At 42.9% G+C, this 12,452-nt stretch overlaps 1 protein-coding gene across 1 annotated transcript in view; it reads left to right on the top strand.

Moving 5' to 3' along the window:
- Window positions 1–12,452, top strand: part of LOC132572013 (collagen alpha-1(VII) chain-like) — a 96,703-nt gene that overhangs the window by 79,697 nt on the left and 4,554 nt on the right. Inside the window, exons 58-60 of the mRNA XM_060238804.1 lie at window positions 6,428–6,523; window positions 7,669–7,785; window positions 8,839–8,901. Of these exons, the coding sequence (XP_060094787.1) occupies window positions 6,428–6,523; window positions 7,669–7,785; window positions 8,839–8,901 (276 nt within the window). The remainder of the gene's footprint in view (window positions 1–6,427; window positions 6,524–7,668; window positions 7,786–8,838; window positions 8,902–12,452) is intronic.

Genomic DNA, 12,452 nt, shown 5'->3' with positions numbered 1-12,452 from the left:
AGAATACCGACATCGGTACTCTGACCAACCTCAGTACCGTGATGAATCCTATCAACCTCGGTACCATGAGGAAGCTCATCAATACAGGCATATTGAAGATACACATCATTGGTACCATGACGAAGCCTACTATAAACTCCGACAGGAACCGAAGCAAACATCACCAGTTCCTTCAACATCCACTCTGTCTAAACAAGCAATACAACCAGACCAGCTTACCCTGGTGACGAAACCTTTAACATTGATGACACCTGCACTTGACAGACCCAAGACTCCCATAGATGCTCCAGAGGATTCCAAAGCCAAAAACTCTTGAGTCCTCACATTCAATCTTGTCACCAACATCACCTACGTCTGACATCACAAAGCCAGCTGACCTTTCTCCATCTGAGGGATCCAAGGCTTATCTGGATCTACTCACAAACATAGCAAATACACTCAACATAAAACTAACCACAGATCTGCTGAGAGTATCAGACGTGGTCCACGACCTGGTCCATGCGGATTTACCTGCAGGATCCTTCTTACCCATGCTACCTGTCCATTTGGAAGCATTGAAGGAAGCTTGGGATAAGCCTGCATCAGTACCACCAACATCTAAAAGAATTGAATCCCTATACAAAATACATGCACCAGATTCAAAATTCTTATTTAATCATCCGGCTCCAAATTGTGCATTCGTCCTCGAAATCAAAGCAGACACATCACCCTGTCCCACCGGAAAAAGAAGGAAAGAAGTTGGACACATTTGGCAGAAAACTCTACTCCCTCTCCACCGCTACATCCAAAATTCATAATTATTTGGCCTATTTTGCTGCCTATACTTTCAATTTATCGTCCCAACTTAATACGCTAGTCCCATCCTTACCTGAAACTTCACAGAAACAAGCTTCAAAGATACTACAAGAGCTTAACCGTGTAAGTAAACAACAAACCAGCTCAGTCCGGCACGCTGTCACTTGCTCTTCAAGAACCATGGCCACCTCCATTGCCCTATGTAGGCATGCCTGGCTCCGCTCCTCATCACTTCAACCTGATATAAAATTTAAAATCGAAGATTTGCCTTTTGACAGCCAAGATCTTTTTGGTTTTAAACAATTTATTAATAACGTATGGTAACAATATCTGATTATGTCATTACTATCCCTAAACCATATGATATTTTCTAATCCCCCCTCCCTCCAGTACTACACTCCCGCCAAAGTTATATACTTGAGTTCACTTATAAAGGTACCCTTAACCAGTCAAAGTTCAGTTTCTCCCTTTTCTTATACTCATTATTAAAAAATTGTCCAATGTCCTTTTAAATTCCACTCTTTTTCTATATATCCTCTTAATTTCTTCCATTCCCTTTTAAACACTTCCAAATCATAGTCTCTTGTTAGTTTATCCATCTCACTCCACGATAAAACTTTCACAATCCAGTCCCATTTCTCTGGTATTTTTTCTTGTTTCCATAACTGTGCATACAATGTCCTAGCAGCTGAGAGCAAGTACCAAATTAGAGTTCTATCTTCTTTTGGAAATTTTTCCATTTGTAGTCCCAACAGAAAAGTCTCTGCCACTTTCTTAAAATCATATCCCAAAATTTTAAATATTTCTTGTTGTATCATCTGCCAAAACTTTTTCGCTTTTCCACAAGTCCACCACATATGATAAAAAGAACCTTCATATTTCTTACATTTCCAACATCCGACATCTTTTTACTGGTCTTTGCCAGTTTTTTCGGAGTCATATACCACCTATACATCATCTTGAAACAATTCTCTTTCATACTCTGGCATGTTGATATTCTCATCGAGTTCTTCCAAAGATATTCCCATGTATCCATCTGAATTTCTTTATTTACATTAATTGCCCATTTGATCATTTGAGATTTTACTACTTCTTCTGTAGACCATTTCAACAATAGTTAATATATTTTCGATATTAATTTTTCGTTATCTCCAAACAGAACCTTTTCCAATTCCGTTTGCTCACGTCTAATTCCAACAGATTTGATATCATTTTCCATCAAACTTTTTATTTGTTGCATTTGAAACCAGTCATACCTGTTGTTTAGCTCTTCGGCAGATTTTAACTCAACTTTATCACCTTGAATCTTTAGCAGTTGATTATATGACACCCCTCTCTCTTCATCAGATTCAATTGTTATTTTTATTACTTCTGCTGGCACTATCCATAACGGCTTTCTTTCCTCACCATATTTCTTATATTTTATCCATGTATTTAGTAAGTTGTTTCTAATATAGTGGTGAGAAAAAAGACCATCCATCTTTTTTTCCCCCACAGTACATATAAGCATGCCAGCCAAATTTATTTCCATGAGCTTCTAACAATAAAAGCTTTTTATTTAACAACGTCATCCAATCTTTTATCCACGTCAAACAAATTGCATCATGATACAATCTTAAGTTTGGAAGTTGAAATCCTCCCCTCTCTTTAGCATCCGTTAAAATTTTCATCTTAATCCTTGGTTTTTTCCCGGCCCATACAAATTCTGAGATCTTCCTTTGCCATTTATTAAATTGTTTACTATCTTTCACAATTGGAATATTTTGGAACAAATACATTATTCTTGGCAAAATGTTCATCTTAATTGCAGCAATCCTACCCAACAAGGACAGATTTAGTCTATTCCACTTCATCATGTCTTCATCCATTTTACGCCATAACTTCTCATAATTGTTTTTGTACAGATCAATATTCTTCATAGTTATTTCTAGACCTAAATATTTAACTTTAGAAGTGACTTCATATCCTGTCAAACTCTGCAATTCTTTCTGTTTATTTAGTTGCATATTTTTGCATAAAAATTTCGACCTCTTTATTTATATAGAGTCCTGCCATTTCCCCATATTCTTTTATCTTCGCTAGCAACAAAGGTACCACTTGTATCGGATTTTCCATTATAAACACAATATCGTCTGCAAATGCTTTATATTTATAAGAAAATCCTCTAATTTTCAATCCTTCTATCTCTTTATCGTCTTGTATTTGCATTAGCAGAATTTCAAGAGTCATTATAAACAACAATGGTGAAAGCGGACATCCTTGTCTTGTACCTTTACTCACTTTCATTTCATTTGTAAGGTCTGCATTTATACACAATTTTGCGTGTTGATCCATATATATTGCTTTTGTCATTCTTATAAAATATTCTCCCAAATTTATTGTTTCTATTTCTGCAAACATAAAGTCCCAGTTCAAATCCGCATCTACAAAAAATAACACCGCCTCTTTTTCTGGATGCTTCTCATAATATTCTACAATATTTACAACAGTTCTTACATTGTCTCTTATTTGCCTTTTAGGGAGAAATCCCGCTTGATCTTCCTTTATAAAATTGATCAAATATTGCTTAAGTTGTTCTGCCAAGATTCTTGGATATATCTTATAGTCATTGTTTAATAATGAAATTGGTCTATAGTTCTTTACATTTGTGACATCTCTATCTTCCTTGGGAATCAACGAGATTACAGCTTCTTTCCAAGTATTTGGAATTTCCCCTTTTATTCTTATCGTATTCATCAATTCAGACTCTAGCTAATACCATCATATCTCATCCCACCCAGATAGCTCTCATCTTTCAACGCATGCTGGGCCTTATGGCGGCTACGACTTCTGTCCTCTGTCATGCAAGACTTCACATGAGACCCCTACAATTGTGGTTCGTAAGGTCATTCCATCCACATCGTCAATGCCAGAGAACTCTACTAACAGTCCCACATCACATTCTTCCAGCACTGGAATGGTGGACAATAGAACATCACCTTCTGGCAGGGATGCCATTCATGAGATCATCTCCATCAGCCATTGTCATGACAGATGCTTCAAGATGGGGTTGGGGAGCCCATTTTGGCACACTAACGGTGCAAGGGCAGTGGACAGCCTACGAAAAATCCCTCCATATCAACTGTCTGGAGCTCTTGGCGGTCCACAGAGCACTCAAGTCTTTTCTGCCATCTCTTCACGGTCTACACATTCAGGTCACATCAGACAATGTTGCGACCGTGTTCTATATCAACCAGCAAGGAGGTACTGCATCTACCTGTCTGTGCAAAAGAGCTCTGGCTCTCTGGCATTGGAACATTGCTCACAACATACATCTGACAGCTGTGCATCTACCTGGGATCCAAAATACTCAAGCAGATACCCTAAGTCGCCAACTCGTGAACGATCATGAATGGACGCTCAAATGATGCTATCTCCAACCAGTCTTCAAAATGTTAGGAGTTCCGGTCATAGATGTGTTTGCTTCCCCGGACAATACCCAATGCACATGCTTCTACATGCGAGGTCCCCTATCGACTCAGTCTGCGGGAGATGCCTTTCTCCACCAATGGAAAGGACCACTTCACTACCTCTTTCCACCCATTCCACTAATAACAAGAACGCTTCAAAAGATCCAATCGGATCAGACTGATTGCATAATAATCACACCCTGGTGGCCTCGTCAACCATGGTTCACCACACTTCCCCTTCTCTCCAACAGTGTATTTCACTACCTCCCTCAAACTCGGGACCTCCTTTCGCAACAAAACGGCAAGATCCTACATCACGATCCAGGGCTCCTGCGACTGCCTACATGGAGAATCAGTTTTTAGAATTTCCTGCGGAAGTCCAACACATCCTATTAAATGCCAGAAAACCATCCACCTGAAGGTCTTATTCTCAAAAATGGAAGTGGTTTGTTGAGTATGCTGCCCACCACAATTTTTTACCTACATCATCCTCTATAGCTCAAATCCTGTCATACACCTTATCTCTTTCCAACTCAGGCCTCCCCTACTCCTCTTTGAAAGTTCACTTGGCCGCTATTTCAGCCTTCCATCCACATATTGAAGGACGCATGGTGTTTTCTTATCCTGCTGCAAAATCATTCCTCAAAGGCATTCTACACCTACGACCCCCAATTCGTCAATTGCAACCTATGTGGAGCTTATCCCTTGTTCTGAGTCAACTAATGAAACCTCCCTTTGAACCAATGGCATCTATTCCACTGCATCTTTTATCATGGAAAACAGCGCTATTGGTGGCACTTACATCTGGCAAAAGAGCTAGCGATGTTTGTGCTTTCCGGACAGACCCACCTTATACAGTCTTCCACCATGACAGAGTGGTTCTACGTCCTGATCCAACCTTTCTCCCAAAGGTCATTTCACCTTACCATCTGGGAAAACCAACCACTTTACCCTCTTTCTTTCAGAATCCTAGTGACAAGGGCCAACAAACTTTACACAATCTTGACGTACGTCGGGCCCTTGCTTACTATATTGATAGAACAAGCCCTTTTCTTAAGGACTCGAGACTTTTCGTAGCCTATGGAACTCATAAACAAGGGCAAAGAATCTCTACCCAGAGACTTTCGAAGTGGGTTGTGGCTGCTATTGTGTTATGCTACCAACTAGCTAAACAACCTATACCTGAACATTTATGAGCCCATTCCACTAGAGCTCTTTCTACGTCCTTGGCTTTCTCCAAGGGCGTACCGATGGAAGACATCTGTGCTGCTGCAGTCTGGTCTTCTACATCGACATTTGCCATGCACTACGCCTTAGCTATCCGTGCACGGCGAGACGTGTCCTTCGGACAAGCTGTACTTCGCTCTATCTTTGATTGAAGCCTACAGTCTCCTCTCCTGTAAGTACAATACTTTTGGGTGTCTATATGCATACTTAATCCATGCCATTCCTTTTCAGAACCAGCACCCACCTCTGTGCACTTCAGCTTATCAGTCACCCATGTGTGGGACTGCACAGAGACCACGATGAAGATAAACAGGTTGCTTACCTGTAACTGATGATCTTCGAGTGGTCATCTGTGCAGTCACACACGCCCGCCCAACCTTCCCCACTGCTGCTTTATGCTATGCTTACCTTTTAAGATCCCTCTATACAGCAGCTAGAAGGCACTGGGTGGGTGGAGCGCCTCCCCCTCGCTCCAGGCATGCGCAGTGGATGCCTGCTCCCCAGAGCGAGAGGGAATGCACTCAAAATAAATGCGTAGGCTAGCTTTAAATTCTCCGAGGTCAGGTTCGTTCCAGCCAGAAAACCCATGTGTGTGACTGCACAGCTGACCACTCGAAGATCATCAGTTACAGGTAAGCAACCTGTTTTTTTTCCACCTCTGCTGCTATGGTGGAGAGATATGCCTGAACTGGAAATGGAATGCCATAGAACTGGTGTGGAAAAAGAATTTTATTCCTTACAATCCCAGTTGGCCCATCACACAAACCTTATTCCAGAGTTATTTCCTCTTGTGTTAAACGCACTCTGCTTCTGTGTATGGTAACAGGACAACACAGGTGTGGCTCTTGATCTCTAGCTGGTGCTTGTGTTGTATTGTTCTTGATGAGGGGAAGGAGTAATGTATCAGTTGTTCTTTTGTGTTTGTTGATGTTTTATTGTGACCTCACCCCTCCCAGGTGTCCTCCCCAACTATCCATCCACCCAACCATTGCCATCTGTTAATGCTCAAATAGTACCTGTGCTTAAGTTGTCCCACGCTGAGGAAGAGGAGGGTGAGTCTTCTCTCCTGTTGTTTTGTTATGCTTAGTATCATATCTGTTATCATACATAGAATTTCTGTCATCACCCTCTCATTTCCTTGCAGACGCCAAGGAATTCCAACCATATTTTCTCTTTCTCAATTACTAAAATTTTAGGGAATATGTGAATTGCTTAGAATGCAGATTTTAGCCATACAGATTATTAGGATTCTAAGTGTTCTCTTCTGACTCAGGGCAGTGCATGATAAAATAAAGTAACAAAGCAGAGCCTTAAAGTATAGAGTTTCACAGATAAGAGCCCCCTTTGTCATGTGCAGGAAATAAGTCTCCTAAAATTGGTAGGTATGCATCTGACAATAGTGGGCTGTCATCCACAAAAGCTAATTCCACAATAAATTTTAGTTTATAGTGTCACGGTTGCTTTTTGTGTTTCTCCAAAAAGAGGCAAATACAGCTACTACTTTGTAATTAATACAGACATCTTTACCATGGTGATAAGGCCAAAAATATACAGGTTAACCCTTATAGTGATATCAGTCTGTTTGCCCCAGTAGCAACAAGACTAATAATACCCAACAAGAAAAGCAGCTTAAAAATGTTGGATTGAAAGGTAGGGTAAAAATACTTTAAATAAGGTAAATCCACATGAAATAACTGATGGTTGTAGAACATGTGATATGTTAAACAGCATGCAAGTATTTTTTGCTAGAGAGCTGACAACTGTTATCGTAAAATACACACACTTGTACATGTCCCTATGATGTGGTATTTTGTCTTCCAGCAAGTGACCTGCATATCATATGTGAAAAGGCCCATAGATATTCCTTGCCAAAGAACTGGCATTTGATAGCCCGTGGTATACAAAGTTGCACGTGTCCCAATGCTGTGGTGCTTATCTTTCAGCAAGTGACCTGCATGATATAGATAATCAACTCTGGGTGATAATACATATTTCCAGAGTTGCTGATCAAATAAAATCAGTATACCAGCTGCAATGTTCTGTCAGTTACTAAAGACAGCACATTCATCAGCTCCTTAGGAGTAGGAGGTTAAACATCCTCAGGCACATGAAATCTTCCAGTATTTTTGTTCATTTTTTGCCATGCAACCCTTTTTATTCTTGGAGACTTACTGAACAAGCTGTTCCTGTTTTGTAGGGGACCACGCACGAAACATAGTGAACATAAATGAACCTGAATATGAGTATTTCTACACAGAGGACTATGAAGAGGGCCTGGAAGCAGATGGGACAGAGAGCCCTATGCTGAGGGATGGTGAGGTCCATCAGTCTAAAATGTTTTTGAAGAAACTGGAGTTCTTTAGTAAGCCCCCAGGTGACTATAGGAATAGGCTGTGACACAGAGCTCCTGTTGGTAAAAGTATATCCATTTGGTGACTGCTTGGGAGCTTGTGTGCAATGTATCTGGCTTTTGTATCTGCTTGTCCATGGACAGACCTTTGGTACAAAACCATTGACACTATTTGGGCTATGTTCTTCTCCACTGATTTCAGAGTTGGCAAAGTCTTAAAAAATAGATTTTTTTTTCCAGACATAAGAGAGGTTGTCTTTGTCAAATGTAGGACCTGTTGGTCATCCTTGCCTTCTAACAAGAATCAAATGTTAGAAGACAACAAGCAACCACAAAGTGAAGACCCCAAGAGAGCCAAGCAACAAGCTTCCATCTTATTATTCTGCAGACTGCTTTGTAACCAGTAATCATTGTTATTCAACAGCTGTGTTCCCCAGCAGCTGAACAAATGACATGTCATTATGTTGCAGGGTTAGTGCACACAAAATCCAGCATTAAAATTACATTCCAAAAATGCTGTCTCTTGGGATAGCATGTCATTGACTGAGCTATCTAAGAGAAGATGTGTGTGATAAAATGTGGCTTCCTCATCCTGCCAAAAGTAGAGTGCTGATAATGGGCTATCCCTGAGCAAGAACTCATTCTGCTACTGCCATACTTCTTTTCCTTGTATCTCTCCAATAGATTTCAAGTAATTTTTTTCTCTTATGTACTGCAAACTGTGCACAAATTTGAGGTCCCATTTTGCAGCTTTGATCTTGAGTCTGAAAGTGTGTGCAGATAGTGAGACCAGGATGAGAGAACTGCTCCAGCTCATCTTTTCTTTCATTAAGCATATAGACAAGATTATGCTTCCTATTTTGTTCTATTATTCACTGGAAATAGGTCCACTTTGTCATCTGAATCCATAGGCACTCTTCTAGTCATTGTGTTCCTTCTTTTCATTATGAGGTTAAATGGAAAGGAGTTAGATACAAAATCTTCTTCTTAAACCAGTATTCTGCTCCCTGTTTGTAGAAATTATGAGCCCAAGGGCAGCTCCCAAACATGGACAACAAAAGAGAGCTCTCTCTGAACAAGGTAAGCAGTAGACCTGCTTTATGGCCCTTCTCTCCGGGAAACAGGTCTTCTTCCATGTGTTCCTCCTGCTTCTCATCCTATGACTAATAAAACAGATGGTTAAGGCTAACAGAGAAAGCATCTGTGTACTCTTTCCAACGTACCAAAGGTTTTTTAATCGGCTTATGCTTAAGACCCTCATGGCAATCAGACACTAACTGTCCCAAGTTGGTGGATGGTCTTGGGTGACCAAATATGGGTTCATTCTACCCTGATTGTAAGATGGTATAGATTTCTAAGCAGAGATAGCAAAACTTAAATGTAGTCTGAAGACTAAAGAAGAATGCATTCTGCTGGTAGTAGGTATGCACTAGAGTACATATTACTTGAACTTGTTGGGATAAAAATGACAGGTGCCCAGAGCTGCATTTTTTAGTATAGTCCTTGTGCTAGCTTCCACAACCCAAATTTAACATCCTCGCTGTGTGAGATTAAGAAAATCTGTTGACTGAAGGCCTAAATGCAAATATTTTACATTTTCATCAACCATATCATTATGGAGACTTTCCGCATGTCGTCAACATCTTTATTTCAAATATCAAGATCTTAGTTTTCTTACTACTGTTTATGGACTGGAGCAGACAGCACCTATCCAGCATGAAAACTTGACCAACCTGCAAATCTTCTTCATGGTCTCTGTGCTTCACACTCATGGGATGAAGCGCCAGCGCCGATCCCCAATTGGTAACTCCAAAGTCCGGGATTTTTCGCAGCCCGACCCTGGTGGGCATGCGCGACAGCCCCAGTGTGCATGCTCACCCGGTGGGTGCGAATATCCCGCCAGTTCCTTTTTTACCGTCGGGTCAGATGGACACGTTCGTGGTTGCTCCAGTCAGTAGTTTACTTACCTTTTCTTCTCTGGGTTTCTCCTCGTTTTTTCTTTCATTCTTGTTCTTAGTAAAAAAAAGAGAGAGAGAGAGACTGTTAGTTTAGTTGTCACTACCCTTCGGGGTTTCCCTCCCCCCCTCCCACCATTCCTTGTCTATGGAAAAGCGTTGGGGGTTTTACAAGCAGTGCCTTAAGTGCGGGAGCAAGATCCCTTCTCCCGACGGACATTCTCTTTGCTTGCTGTGTCTTCGGGAAGGTCACCGGGTGGAACCCTGCCATCACTGCAAGAAATTTTCTAAACAGACCAGAAAAAACAGCGGCAAGACTATCAGTGGCGCTGTTAAAATCGGCTCTCGCACCACAGATGTCGACATCCACGTCGATCAGCACTTCGATGGCCACTCCGGCATCGACATCAGTTCCAGCCTCGTTATCGAGCCAACCAACTCAACTACTCCAGGAGCCGACCGCCCCCACAAGTGGGCGAGCTTGGTATCCCCGTCAGAACCCTTGACTCCGGCCAAGAAGGCCAGAGGGATCCGAGACTCTTGCTCTGTTGAGCCCAGGAAGCATAAGAAGGAGAAGAAGATGCACCAAGATCGGCAGACCCCTTCTCCACCACCAAAGGACCTGGTGATCGTTTTGGGGGAGCCTCTGGAAAAGATCCTTGGTTCACTGATCCAATCAAAAAGCCCCTCAGGTCCAACGGATGCTCCACACACACCCCTCTCCAGCTCTGATCAGGAGGTTGACCTTACAGAGCGGTCGGCATGCTCGAAGGAGGGCGGCGATCCAAGTTCGGCATCGGACTTAGAAGTTTCGCAACCGAAGGACTGCTCAATGTCAAAAATGCTGCTGATGCTACAGCCTGATAGGTTTGGGGAGACTTTGGACCCTTTTCGACGTCCACATCCTCTCCCCAACTGGGACCCATGCCCGTGGGCTTATCCATTTGGGGGCTATCCCTACCATTCGCCATACCTTTGGTACTCTCCTCAGAACCCAGACTTGGATCAGTGTTCTGAAGCCTCGCACCGCTCTAGAGTCTCAGCAAATTCTCCACCGGGTCTATGGGATTTATTGATGCCGACTTCAACCCCGAAGTTAGTCAGTAAGCCAGCACGTTCCAGCATTCCCGACATCGAGCAGACTCCCTCGACTAGGCTTACTGTAGACGTCCCAGGCTTACCATCTGAGGCTATTACGTTGCGTCGTCATTCCTGGCTTCGTGCCACTGCCTTCCAGTTAGACACCAGATCCTGGGTTGAGGATCTCCCCTGTGAAGGTGAAGGTCTCTTTAGCTCTACTACGGTTGCAGTCCTACAAGAAATGGACAACAGCATTAAGACGTCTCGTAACCTGGGAGTACCTGCATCTTCCTCTCGCTCGGGCAGGCCTCATCTATGGTCCAAGCAATGGCCTAAGAAGTCCTACCAGACCAAATCCCCTGAGAGTTCGTGGAAGCCACATGCAGGACAGCATGATGCCAAAAGCTGAAAGAGCAGGAGGAAAAGCCAAGTTTTCTTCCTTCTCTTCTCACATGGGAAAGTCCAAGACCAACAGGAACCCTAAGCAGGGACTTTGACTCTGGTACCCCCCCTTCCCCCCATCCTCTGAGCCCACCCACCTCCACAGATTTTTGCAAGCATGGCGGCGGATTACCACCGACAAATTATGCAGGAGGGTTATGTGATAGAATTTGTTCAGCCCCCTTCTCATTCCAGATTGGTGATCACACACTCAACAGCTGTTCCACTGGAGGAAGTTCAAAATTTTCTCAGGAAGCAAGCAATAGAACCTGTTCCTGACCATCTCAAGGGTCAGGGTTTTTACTCCAGATGCTTCACGGTTCCCAAGCGGGACGAGGGACTTCATCCGATTATGGATCTGAGGGGACTGGACGAATTCATCGCTTATCAGAAGTTCAGAATGCTGACTCTACAGAGCATCCTTCCACTCATCAACAAAGGGGATTGGATGGCTACCCTGGACTTGAAGGATGCCTATTTCCACATCAGCATCCTCCCCAGTCACAGGAGGTTTCTTCGTTTTGCCATTGGGACAAACCATTTCCAATACCAGGTGCTTTCCTTTGGGCTCTCCACGGCCCTCGGGGTCTTCACAAAGACCATGGTAGTTGTGGTGGCTTACCTTCGTCTCCAGGGTATCATCCTTTTTCCTTATATAGATGATTGGTTGGTGGTTGCTGTGTTCGAAGCTTCTCTAAGAGCTCATCTACAAGTGATTCTCAAGCTCTTGAGCGCACTGGGGCTTCTGGTGAACGAAAAGAAGTCTCATTTGGTCCCAGCGCAAAGAATTCAGTTTATAGGAGCGATTCTGGACACTACCTGGCACCTAGCGTTTCTACCAGAGTCGCGAGCACTGGATATCATCTCCCTGGTTCAACTCCTTCAAACAGTGGGATGCGCTTCTGTTCTGCAGATCCAATGTCTCTTGGGCCCCATGACATCTACTACCAATGCCCAGTGGTTCGTGAGACTGAGGATGCGAATCCTTCAGCTCTGGTTCATCAGGAATTACAATCCTGTGAGAGATCTCCCGTCCAAGATTCTGCAGATTCCTTCGCTGGTAGTCCGCTCTCTGGGTTGGTGGAGGATGAAGTCCAGTCTCTGCGAAGGAGCTCCATTTCATGTTCCACTCTCTTCAGTCAGGATAACAACAGA

Source organism: Heteronotia binoei, chromosome 5 (genome assembly GCF_032191835.1).
Source record: "Heteronotia binoei isolate CCM8104 ecotype False Entrance Well chromosome 5, APGP_CSIRO_Hbin_v1, whole genome shotgun sequence".
In the NCBI taxonomy this organism is placed as follows: Eukaryota; Metazoa; Chordata; class Lepidosauria; order Squamata; family Gekkonidae; genus Heteronotia; species Heteronotia binoei.
The sequence above is the reverse complement of the archived record's forward strand: the minus strand, read 5'-3'. Positions and strand labels throughout refer to the sequence as shown.